A 12,970-nucleotide genomic window follows, 5' to 3' on the forward strand; every position below is an offset into this window, starting at 1 on the left:
GGGCTCGCTCTGCACTGTGTCATCCCTCACTGTGCTGCTTTTGCTTTTGTCACCTGTGATTTTGGGGAGGAGATCTTATGCAGAAATCACTGCCACAGCTGGGGAGACAGCTAGGAGTTCTAAGCACCTGCCTGCCAAGCACAAGGACCTGGGTTCGATCCCCAGTACCACATGCCGTGCCGACCCTGAAGCCCTGGGCACACCGTGCTGGCCACCGAAACCGGGCGTGGTGATGCATACCTATAATCCCAGCACTGGGGAGGCTGAGACAGGAGGATCAATATGAGTCTAAGCTGCATAGTGAGACCCTGTGCCAAATAAATAAATAAATAAGAACGAAGAAATCACTGCCAGATCTATATCATTCTAGCAGCTTTATAGTTGTTACAATACGCTGTCAGCCCATTCTCCCTAAAGCCCTCTTATTCTTCCATGGGCAACAAGAAGGATATTTAAAATAAGGCAGTGAGGGGAAGCTAGCAAGTCTTAAAATAGTTGTACAAGGATAAAACTTATCTTGGCTCTCAGTGTCATCTTCCAGAACCAGGGACACAGGAAGAGAAGAAGGGGAGAGAAAATAATGGGGCTTCAAAATTATCATCAACACACAATAAAATGCATAGATGGCAAGTCTGCAGGTCCATGGACCCTGACAACCGTAACCGTACGCACCCATGTAACAGCCACGCCAGTCAGGATGGAGGAAGCTCTCCTCATTCCAGCAGCTCCACCACACGGCCTTCTGGCTAGTCCTCTTCCACCTGCGCAGGCAAACCCTGGTCCAAGTCCTACCACTCTAGCCTGAATTTTCCTATTCTAGAACATCACATCCATAGGATCAGACTTGTGTACCCTTTTCTTTGTCTTTTTGAGACAGGGTCTCACTGTGCAGTTCAGGCTGGCCTAGAGCTTACTTTGTAGCCCAGGCTGGCCCCAAGCTCACAAGGATCCTCCTGCCTCAGTTTCCCAAGTGCTGGGATTACAGGCATGCATCACCACACCCAACTTTAGACCTATGTTCTCTTGCATCTGGCTTTTTTTTTTTTTTTTCTCAACATAACCTTCCCCTCTCCCCCACCAGGGCACAATTTTCTTCTTTATAATCCTCATGAGGAATTGGTACATACACATAACACATCTTAATTCTTTTTAGATTCGTTTCCCCTTCCCTCTCTACCTTTCCCTCTCTTGGGCCCCTTCCCTGTTGCTAAAGATCTACCTCCCTATTTCCTATTATCTTTCATTTTGCTCTTTATTTGCATTTTTACATTTCTCATATAAGAGAGATCATTTGCTATCTAAGCTTGCGGGTCTGATTTCTCTCACTTGATGTTATGACGTCAAGGTGCATCCATTTCCCATAAATGACTCAAGCGTGTCCTTCTTTATGGTTCAGTAGTAATCCACCCTGTGTACAAGTACCACATTCTCTTTACCCATTCCTTATTTGTCGATGGACCTATTGGATCCTTCCAGGATTCAGCTATCATGAATTGGGCTGCCATAAAGACGGATATGCACGCACCACTGTAATGCGATGTCTTTACCTCTTGGGAAAATATTTAGCAGGAAAATATCTGATTCCAATGGAATTCCTAGCTTTAGTTTTTGGAGGAATCTTCATTACAGACTGGCACCATGGCTGTACTAGTTTGCATTCCCAATGACAATGCCCAAGTGTTACTTTGCCCCATGCAGCCTTGTCAGTGTCTGATCCTACTTATTCTTTGATGATACCCAATCTTTCTGAAGTAAGGTGGAATCTTAGTGTTGATTGAGTTTGCATTTCTCCAATGGCCAGGGATGTTGGGCTTTTCTTCATGTGTTTACTGGCCATTTGTACTTTTTCTGATTAAATATGTGCACTAAAGTACAGTTGCCTGTGTTTTGATTGGGCCTTTGACTCTAGAGTTTTGTTTTATTTGAGGGGTTGTTGTTGTTCTTTATTTGTTCTAGATAGAAGTTCTCTGTCTAAGGAATAGCTGGCAAAAGTTTCCCCATTCTGTAGGCTTTCTCTTTGCTACCCTGGTTGTTTCCTTAGCTGAACAGAAACTTTAATTTGTTGTGATCTCATTTGTTGATTCTTGAGGTTATTTCTTAAAAGTCCTTGTCTACCCCTATGTTTTGCTAGCTTTCTCTCTTTTATCTTCCATCAAATTAAATGTTTCTGTTTTAACACTTAGATCTTGTCTCAGTTACTCTGGTCTCATTGCTGGGACAAAATTCCCAACACCCACAGTGAAGGAAGGAAAGGTTTATTTAGCTCACAGTTAGTGGAGACTTCAATCTATACTCAGCTAGCTCCAAGGCAGGGTGGCACAAGGCACAGAGAAGCCAAAGGGAGTGGCAGCAGCTCAGGCAGCTAGCTAGGCTCTCATTCCTCCTTACATTGTAATGCAGATTACCTGCCCCAGGGAGGGTGCAGCACCCACACCCAGCCCTTAACTGCATGAGGCTCTGTGGCAGGGTGGGGTAGGGGTCACCTAGAGGCAAACCCTAACAGATCCTTAATCCATTTTTATTATACTTTAGCACAAGTTGAGAGATACAGATCTAAAGTCAGCCTTCCGGGTGGGGATAGCGGGTTTTCCCCACACCATTTGTTGAAGAGGCTGTCTTTCCTCCAGCACAGGTTTTCCGCCCCTTTGTCAAAAATCAAATGGCTGGCTGTGCCTGGGGTGTCCCTGCAGTATCTATATCCTGTTCCACTGATCCACGCATCTGCTTTGAGTCTTGTACCATGCTGTTTTCATTACTGTTGCTTTGTACTATAACTTGAGGTCCAGGATTATGATGCTTATTGCTTTGCCTTTTCTTATTTATTTATTTTTTCTGTATTTTAGGGAAGGGTCTACAGGGTGTTCAGGGTGTCACTAACAGATCGGACTCATAATGATTCTCCTGTTTACAGCCTCCCAAGAGCTGGGATTACAGGTGCGCCACACGCCCAGTCTCAGCATGCCCTGGGGATCGAAACCCAGGCCCCTGTGCCTGCGCTTGCAGGTGCTTTAATCTGCTGAGCTATTTGACCGCCCCCCCCCCTTGTTTTTTTGCTTTGCCTCTTCACTTTGCACAGCATACTGTGATTCATTGAGGCTGCATTTGCATCAGTCCTCTGCACTTTATTACAGCTAAGTAATGTTCCATTGTGTGAATGTGTCACAATTTGTTTATTGAAAAATCCTGCAGAAGGATATTGGTGGGTGGTTTCAGGTTTTAAAACTACTCTGAGTTTTAAACGAATCTTTTTATGGATATATGCTTGCTTTCACTTCTCTTGAACAAATTAATTTTCATTAAATGCTAAGGAATCCTTCTACAAGAGCATGCAGAGAAGCAACAGTACACATTTTGTAGGAAGAAAAGAGTCTATCTTGCCTGCTTTCTTTCTTTCTTTTTTTAAAAAGTATTTGGTTGTTACAGGGTCTCATTACGCAGTTCAGACTCGTGGTGCTCTTCCTGCTTTCAGCCTCCCCAGTGCTGGCATTCCAGGTATGCACCACTACGCCTGGACTCTGGCCAGCTCGGCCCGCCCTGGGGGTGGGGCTGGCGTGACATGTGCTGCCAGGGATTCAACTGCGGTCCCTGTGCTTGCCTAAGCTTGCCTAAGCAGGCATTTCAGTCCACTGAGCTATCTCGCCAGCCCTTTTTCTTTTAGATCAAACAGTTCATAGATATTATTCTTTTCATCCTTACCCCATCTCCACAAGCTTCATTCTCTCAACTCACAGGTATCCTCGACTTTCTTCCTTTCTAAAGAAACCTTTTTCTTCTTAAACTAGCAAATACCCTACAGATGTCTTGTTGATGTCATTTTAAAGGAGATCTGATTCCCCTCATTGGCTCCCCTCTTTCTTTCCAGTAGGGGAGAATAAAGCTAAAACAGGAAACATTTAGAAGATTCTGCAACAGGCTGTGCCCCACGCTAGTCTTGTTTTCTCAGCCACCATTCTCCTTGGCCTGCTGCAGTGCTGAGCTGAGCTGATGAACTCTCTTAGGAGGGAGACAAAATAGAGATTCAGTGTGTGGACTTCTTTGGGTGAGCCCAGCTCTCTCACTTATTAGCAGGGTGACCTTGGGCCAGTTATTTCTCTGTTCTGTGCCTCTCTTTGTTCTGTAAAATGAGGATAACAGTAGTACCTAACTCCTAGAGTCATGGTGAAGTTTAAGCAAATTAATTTTTAGAACTATACCTAGAATACGGTAGGGTACAAAATGAATGTGAGAAGTTTTTATCATCTCATGTGGTCCTCAGTGTCCCAGTCAGAGCAAGGCTGTGTACCAAATGCCACAGGTTGGAGGCTGAAACCATAGAACCATATTTCTCATAGTTCTTGGCTGCAAGTCCAAGACCAAGGCGATAGAACGATAGACTTTAAGCCAGGACCTTTTATCTTGGCTTGTAGTGGCCTACATCATGTGATCTCATGGAGGTCTCTGGCATCTACTCCTCTGCTTATCAGGCCACTAATCCTATCAGATCACAGTTCTATTTTGTGACCTCTTTGAACCTTGCTTGTGTCCTCAGGGGCCTCATCTCCAAAAACAACGGGGGAGAAGGGTATCAGGGCTTCAACACGGGAACTGTGGACAGATTAAAACATTCAGTCCATAACACTCACTGTGGTATGCAGATCAGGAAAACTATAACCCAGAATAAAATAAGTCTTAGGGCTGGTGAGATGGCTCAGTGGTCTAAAGCACCTACTTAGAACAAGCTAAGCTAAGCAAAGCACAGGGACTGCGGTTCAATCCCCCAGCACCACATGCCAGTCAGCCCTGCCCTCTGGTGGGCTGAGCTGGCCACACACACACAAAATAAATAAATAAAAAATTTCAGAATAAAATAAGTCTTTGTAATATGAGATATGCATCTTCTATTAAAACCCAGGGGTTCTAACTCCTGAGGTTGCTCCTACACACTGGGCCACACTCGGGCTGAGCCTCTTTTTTCTCTTTATTACTATGCTATGTGCCAACAGTCAGTTCTTGGTCCTTGTCCAATCTACTCTGTGATTCTACATTTCCTTCAAGTCCTTATCGGATTATCTCAGCAGGGCCCGACAATTCTAAATGTGGTTTGAGGGCCCCAGGAATCTCTCTGTACTTCAGAATCTTGTATCCATATTTACATAATAATGGCCCTGCTACATGGGAGCGGTTGATGCTGGGAATTTGGATGTGCCCACAGAGAAGCCAGACTGTGCTTCTTTCAGGTGCAAATATGCAAGTTCTCAAGAAAAAAATCTAATTTTGAGGTTGTTATGATCTATGGGCCAATAAGATATTTTGAAAGAGAGACCGCATTCACACAACTTTCATTACAGTATCTTAATATATTGTTGTAATTGTTCCATTTCATTATTTTTGTTTCTTATTCACTGTGATTTTTTTTTTTTTTTTTTTTTGGTGGAACCGGGGATTGATCTCAGGCCCTTGCTCTTGCCAGGGAAGCGCTTATTCCACTGAGCCATCTCCCCGGCCCCAGGCTTATTGTGATTAATTTATAAATTAAACATCATCAGTGTGCATGAAGGGGGAAAGACAGCACATCCAAGGCTTGGGACTGTTCCCATTTCAGGTTCCACTGGGGTCTTGGAGTGTATCACTCACGGATTGAGGGAATGACTCTCGTATTCCCCAGTATCAGCATGCTACGTTTAATAGCTACACTGGCCACATGGTTCATTGTTCGTGCCAGTTTGAGAGGGAGAGGTCTGGGATGGGACTCTCTGGGTAAGCAAGGGTACAGGGCATGTCCCTCCATCCTTCCTCTTGACAGTACTGCCATAGAGTGGTATCTCCTCACAGTGAGGAAAATGCCCAGACATATTACCTAGGGGTAGAGGTGTCCAGAAGTGTGAATACAGGCCTAGGAAGACCCATCTGGTAAAATGGATGTATTCTCTGCTTTTACTATTCCGGGCGGCATCAGGCAGGACGGGCGCAGCTGTTGTCCTAAGCAGGCACATGCGAGGAACCGCAGGCGGCCAAACAGAAGCAAGAACCCGAGGCAGCACCCAGCTGTAAAGCAGGACTGCCCCGTAGCAACCCTAGCAGCAGCTTCTTCCCACTGCTCGGTCTGGGAGCCACTGAAGAGGAAGAGAGGAATCATTTAAGAAGAAAAACACAGTCAAGACAGCAGTCTATGACTAAAGAATGACTTCAACAAAGCCAAAGTAAATGTGACCCCACTGACCGGGGGCTCCTTCTCCCTTTCTAGGCATGTGAGAAATACCACTGTGGGCAAACATTTTTGAAAATGTAACTTTCTAGCAACACGCCACAGAAGAGAATCTGTGACCATTCTACATTTTCTTTGACTCTGTAAAACACCAGGGCCCTCACAGTAGCTCATTTAAAAAGCTCAGGGGCAAAAAAAAAAAAAAAAAAAAAAAGCTCAGGGGCTTGTGGGCAAGAAGTATGCACTCGTTTTTGTATGAGAATCTGTTTTCCATCTGTTGCATGCCTGTTCCCCCATCACTGCTTCAGAGGGTGTGGCCTCCGCAACAGCAGGGTTTGTCACACGACCTGAGCAACCCAACCACCCTTTGCCTCAAAATTAGGCCCAGTGATGGAGTTTGACCGGGACAAGACCATGTCACAATCTTCCTGAGATGGGCAGAGTCACTAGCAATAGGACCGCTCTAGCACCACCACGACACATTACTCAGACTGACCACCGACAGGAATTTATTGTCTCACAGCTCTAAAACCCCAAACTCTCAAACTGGGGTCTTGGAAGGGGCATGGTCACCCCGAAGAGCCTGGGGGAAGTCCTCTATGCCTCCTCCTCGTTCCCAGCACTAGTGGGCAGCAGGCATGGGAGAGTAGGCCCTACCTTACTCCAGCAGGACCTTTTCTTCAATTGTATCTCTAGTCTATCTGCGCAACCATACTTCCAAAGCAGTTTACATTTATAGGGACTGCTGGTTGGGATTTTTTTTTTTTTTTTTTGTACAGGGTCTACAGGGTCTCACTACACAGATCAGACTCATAGTGATCCTCTTGTTTTCAGCCTCCCAAGTGCTGGGATTACAGGCTCACGCCACCACGCCCAGTCTCAACTGCCATCTCAGTGCGCCCCCAGTGTGGGGATCAAACCCCGGTCCCTGCGTCTGTCTAAGCAGGTGCTTTAGTCTGCTGAGCTATCTGGCTGGCCCAAGGTAGTTGGGACTTTAACATCATCCTGAGCAATGCAATTCAACCATGTAAGCCTGACTGACTACTGAAGCTGGAAGTAGGCAGAACCAAGAGACAAAGAAAAACGAAGAAGGCAAGGTAGTACTACAGATTCCCTGGACTGCAGCTAAATCCAAGTCCCAGTCCATCTTTCGATTTCCCAGGAGCATGATCAATGAACCACTCTCCGTGTTCAAATGTAGTCAGTTGAAGTTTCTGTCACTTACAACCAAGACATCTCACTGATATATCCAGCAATGAATGATGCTGTATAGTGGAATTCAAATACTTTCCCATCATCTAGAGGGGGTATTTATAAAAATAGATCAGCTGTGAATCGATAACTGTTGAAACTACATGGGAGGTATAAAGAAACGTGCTATTATCCATTTACTCCAATTCTACCTATGTTTGAAAAATTTCAAAAATAAGTTAAATTATGACCTACTGTGCTGGCCCTGCCCTCGGGGGGCACTGAGACGGTGATTGAGACTGGGTGCAGAGGCAGCGTGCGCCTGTAATCACAGCACTTGGGAGGCTGAAAACAGGAGGATCACTACAAGCCTGATATGTATAGTGAGACCCTGTATTCAGTACAATAATAATAATAATGTTAAAGTAAATGTTCAATAAATACATTCTTCCAGGTCCTTGACATTTTTTAAATTTTTATTTGTTTATTTTTGTCTTTTTGAGATTTCTACCACTGAACCACCACCAATGCCTAGTATTTTTGTCTTTTTGAGACAGCATCTCGCTATGCAGTTCAGGCTGGCCTTGAGCTAGCTTTGTAGACCAGGATAGTCTTGAACTTGCAATGATCCTCCTGCCTCAGCCTCCCCCAAGTGCTGGGATTACAGGTGTGTGCCCCCATGCCCAGCTAGGTTTTTTTACTTAAATCCCTGCACACATAAGGGGAAATAAAAGATCAGAGAAGGTAGATGGCACGCACACCGGGGAAGGGCAGGGCTCTACAGGGAGCAGCTGTAACACCAGGAAACCTCGGCCCGGTGTTTCCTTGGCAGCCTACAAATCACTACCATTAGTAGGCCCACCTCTGCCCTGTCTTGACCTCTTTCCGCAGATGGAGGTGTTGTGCCAGCCACTGATGGATGGCACCACGAGCACGCTGAGAATGCCCAGCCGGGCAGCTTCAGCTCCTGGGGCTGTAGCCCTACACACAGAGCAGACTGAGCTGGCGCCATGCTAGGGAATTCATCTTTCCTCCCAGCTAATCTCAATAAATTAGCTCATGAGAAAGCAAGGATGCAGCCAGCCAAAAGCTAGCGAGCGCTGCTCTGGCGCAAGGGCACGTCTCTTGGTTTGCAATGTCTATGACTGCATCCTCTAGTTAAGGCTAGCGTCACCTGTGGAACGCTGCCCTCTCCCCAGGTGGATAGCTCTCAGCCCATCTACCCATTAGAATAGTCTGGGATCTTCAACAAGTCCCTGTGCCCTGCCGCGCCCCAGATCAACATTGTCCAGGGACGGAGGCGGAGTATTCATGTTTCTCCTCTGGATTCAAATGACAATCTGGGCCAGAAGGCACTACCTCAGGCAAAGCTACGTCTGCAAGGCAGGCAGCTCTTTGGATACATGCCTAGTTCTCTCTAAGGCAACTCCTCCACTTGGTCAGACCTCAACCGATCTACACTCTAGCTCCTTCCTCTCTGTTTTAGCTTCCTAGTGCTACCATGACAAAATACCACAATGACAGAGGCCGGACACAACAGAAACTTATCCTCACAGTTCTGAAGCTGCCAGCCCAAAAGCCACAGGTTGGCATCCTGAAGGTGGTAGGTACTGGGGGGACCCCTCCTTTTCCTCTTCCTAGATCCTGATGGTAGCTGGAAATCCTGTGTTACCTGGCTGGTCCACGTATCTCTCCAGTCTCTGTCTTGTCACCTGGTGTGCCCTCATCTGACTGGGTGACCTTTCTGTCCTTATAAGAATGTCAGTCATGCTCTGTAAAGTGTCCACCCAGCTCCATAGCTAATTATATACACAAAGACACTATTTCCACATAAGGACATGTTCTAACAGTCCAAGAAGGACAAAAATTTGAAAGGGGAGGACACTTCTTAATCCATTGTCCTCTCTTTCACCTGTATTAAGTCTCAGACTTAGTCTTCCATAGAATACAGGTAAGATCTAGAAAACTGGGCATACAATGCCTTTCTGTGTGGTTACACCCGTAACGCCAGCACTCAGGGGCCTGAGACAGGAGGAATGTAAGTCTGAGCCCACTCTAGATGGACTAGGGCGGAGGATATAGCTCAGCGGCATAAGCCAGGATCCCAAGTGTGATCCCCAGTACAAACGAACGAACAAACGAACGAACGAACGAACAAAAGAAAGAAAGAAAGAAAACCACTCTAGAAAGAAAGAAAGAAAACCACTCTAGATGGACTTACAGAGACCCTGCCTCAAAATAAAAAACCTCAGTGCAAAGGCCCTAGGTTCAATCCTCAATAATGCCAAACAAACAGACAAACAACCCTATTTTGAAATTGTTTCAGATTTATAGACAGTTGCAAGAAGAGCAGAACAAGGTCCTATACACCCTTCCCCCAGATTTCCCTCACTCTATAAAGACCCAGTGGAAATCTGAACTCTCAAGCGGGTCTGATCGTATTAACTAAAACAAACACTTTCAGCACATTTCCCCAGGTGTCCTCACAGCACCCTTTATCTATCCCAGGATTCCAACTGGGATACCAATGTCTTGAACTTAACCTGATGCTTTTAAGAAAGAAAAGGGCCGGAGCCAAGCTCTCACCACAGAATCAAGATTTCCTTTCCCACCTCCTTCCCTTGTGACCCTCCAACTTTGTACACAGCCTCACACTTGCATCCAGCCTGCTTGATGTCTCATCTGTGTCTCTTTCCTGTTTGGATCTGCCAGTCCTGATTTTTTATTTGGGTTCATTCCTTAACAATTCTGAGCCTACACAGCCACTCTGAGAATCCAGGAGCAGCTATAGACTCTCCTCTGAGAAAAATCTATAGACAGTACCATTTGTGCATCCAGTTTCAGAGCAGCAAGAGGATTGGTGAGATAGCTCAGTGGACTAAGCACCTGCTTTGGCAAGCACAGGGACCAGGCTTCGATCCCCAGTACCACATGCCAAGCCAGGCTTGCCCCTAGAGCGTGCTGAGCTTTAGACCAAGTGTGAGTGTGGCGGTGCCTGCCTGTAATCCCAGCGCTGGGGAGATTGAAAACAGGAGGATCACTACAAGTCTGAGCTGCAAAGAAAACAAAAGGGGGACACAGAGTCCCCTAGCTGTCCCCCAGGGCTTCTACTTAGGTGCTTCCTTCTGCAGCTCGGCCTCCTCTTGCAGCTAACTGGTCCATACAGAAGCACCGCAGTTCTGCCCAACCCAACATCACCACAGACCTTACTTTCTCTGTGAGTATCTGAAGCATCTCAGATTTAACACTTCTCAGTCCAAAACCCATGTTAGAAAGGAAATGGCTCCAGGGAGCATGGACAGGCCACCAGGTTGAGATCTTCTGTCACTTTTAAATGGCAGGGACCTTGGACAATACCAACCTATTATGCTTTATTTTGGAAATAGTATTCAAGTCCCCCCACCCCAAGTGAAAACCCTAATTATCAATTCTGCACCTCTGCGTGCACTCTGCAGCCCCTGTACCAGCCCTGTAGTAGGTATGCAGGAAACAACACACACACACACACACACACACACACACACCCCGCCAGCCCTGCTCACTGCTCACTGCTTGCATTTTATGCTTCAGTGTCCTGCTTCACTCAATTCCTCGAACGCGGCATCCATGCCTTGCTCCTGGGATCGCCCAGGCCTCAGCTGAGCTATGCGACCGCTGGTGAGGACCCCTCCAGTTCACTCTGCTGTGGGGCCACGTGTTCTCCTCTATCATCACTCTGCCCAGAATTACCCCATGATCCAGAAGACATCAGCATCAGAGAACAGACAAGAGCAGTCCCCACGGACAAGGCTGGCGCGCTCTTACCTTCTGCAAACGGTTCCCATTCATAAAACCGGCCCATGAACGGCTTGTTGTTGTAGGACGCACACTGTACCTCACGGATACTCCTGCTGCTTTCTGGGCAGGGCTAGGAAAGCGGAGAGGAAAGAGGAAGGATTAGCATCCACCCCTACCGTTCTCCTAGGTGAAGCTAAGGTCACCTTTCAACTCCAAATACCAGTCCTCCTCTTCTAAGCCACGGTTTTTCGAATACGCTGACCCTTTGCATCAGAAATTGTAACTGCAGATCCCCAGGCTTTGGTCCAAGTCCACTGATTCAGAATCCCTTAGAGATCCTGCATTTTTAACATTGTTCCCTGGGTTAATTGTCTGGGTATTATCATTTGAAAGTGTCTGACTCCACACCTTCTGATCCTGACCAGTCCCATCTGCACTCCACATGGTGCGCCTCCTCCTCTTGCATGAGAAACACCCACAGCAAGCACATCCCAGGCCATCACCGCGAGCCAGGCTTTACTTTCAGCGTATTACAAGTATTCTCTGAATACCAGCGAGGTGACTGTTATAGCTTCACAGTTTTTCCAGAGATGAGCAAACGGAGGCACAGAGGTGTCATAGAGCCAGGGAGGACAGATCCTAGATTCACATCTAAGAAATCAGATGGCTGCCAGGCTCTCTCTTACTCTCCCCAGGCAAAGGAATCACCCAGAGATCCTGCTGGAAATCTGAACTCCTGGGGACCTCCCCCAGTAATACCGGAAGAAGTCCAGGAATCTGTGTGCTATCAAATATATCCAGGGGACTCTGATATGCTATGCTAGAAAGAAAAAATGCAGCTCCTTCTGGCTTATTTCATCATTTATAAATGGCAAATAGAGCAGAGAATGACATAAAATGGGTGTGAAAACTCAAAGCAAAATTAGAATCTCCAATTCATATTGTGGATAAAGCATGATCTAACTTTCCATGTGCTTTTAATAGTGTGGGTGGGCATTTGAAAGTGTGTGTGTGTTTGTGTGTGTGTGTGTGTGTGTGTGTGTGTGTGTGTTTATTACCAGAAGGGAAGAGAACTGATCCTGCTTCCTTAAATACTAAAAAACCCTGAATATTGGAAGTCTCTGGAATAAACTGCAAATACAATAAGTTCCAAGTCTTCAGGGTTCATAAAGATACCTACCGTGTGCTTCAGACACCAGGCCTCCTCCTTGGCAAAATGAAGCAACACAGTGAGGGATGAGGCCCGGCAGGAGGACAAGCATCTCCTACTTGGTGAGGAGCAGGGCTCGGAGGCAGCTGGCACCAGCTCCAGGGTGGTCAGGACCCACAGAGGACCGAGCCAAGCCATATGGAGCAAGAAGCTATAGGAAGCAGAGCACGAGGGAACCTGTGGGGGCAAGGGGTGGAAGGACAGGCGGGGGGCTGTGTGCTGACACCCACAAGCTGCCGCCAGGCAGGGGCTCTGGAAGCCCACCTGCTGGCACCCTGCCTCGGGACCCAGCCGGGCTTCCGACAATGCCAGCTGTCCCTGGAAAGAGGTTCTGGTTAAGATGCTTCTTTCTAGTTAAGCTGGGATTACAGATGGTTTCACTTCATAATGGAGTTTTAGCTTATTTGTGTTACTCAAGTTTTCTACTACGGATACATATGCAATAAGAAGAACTGATCAATATCGGCATCTTCCCAATACACTGGCCCTTGACTGCCTTTCCACGTGCAAAATTTCCATCTTATTGTGGACTGTCATACGACTATCGCCTGGTGCCCTCACTTACGTCTGTAACATTCATGCACGCCCGCTAAGCCCGCATCACGTCC

General features: G+C 46.6%; 1 protein-coding gene across 1 annotated transcript in view; it reads right to left on the reverse strand.

Moving 5' to 3' along the window:
* The window catches only part of Thsd4 (thrombospondin type 1 domain containing 4), a 563,475-nt gene that overhangs the window by 446,754 nt on the left and 103,751 nt on the right, over positions 1 to 12,970 (reverse strand). The window contains exon 6 of the mRNA XM_023712634.1: positions 11,180 to 11,282. Within this exon, the coding sequence (XP_023568402.1) occupies positions 11,180 to 11,282 (103 nt within the window). The remainder of the gene's footprint in view (positions 1 to 11,179; positions 11,283 to 12,970) is intronic.

The sequence above is a fragment of the Octodon degus genome, unplaced genomic scaffold, assembly GCF_000260255.1.
Source record: "Octodon degus isolate 3935 unplaced genomic scaffold, OctDeg1.0 scaffold00026, whole genome shotgun sequence".
Taxonomy (NCBI): Eukaryota; Metazoa; Chordata; class Mammalia; order Rodentia; family Octodontidae; genus Octodon; species Octodon degus.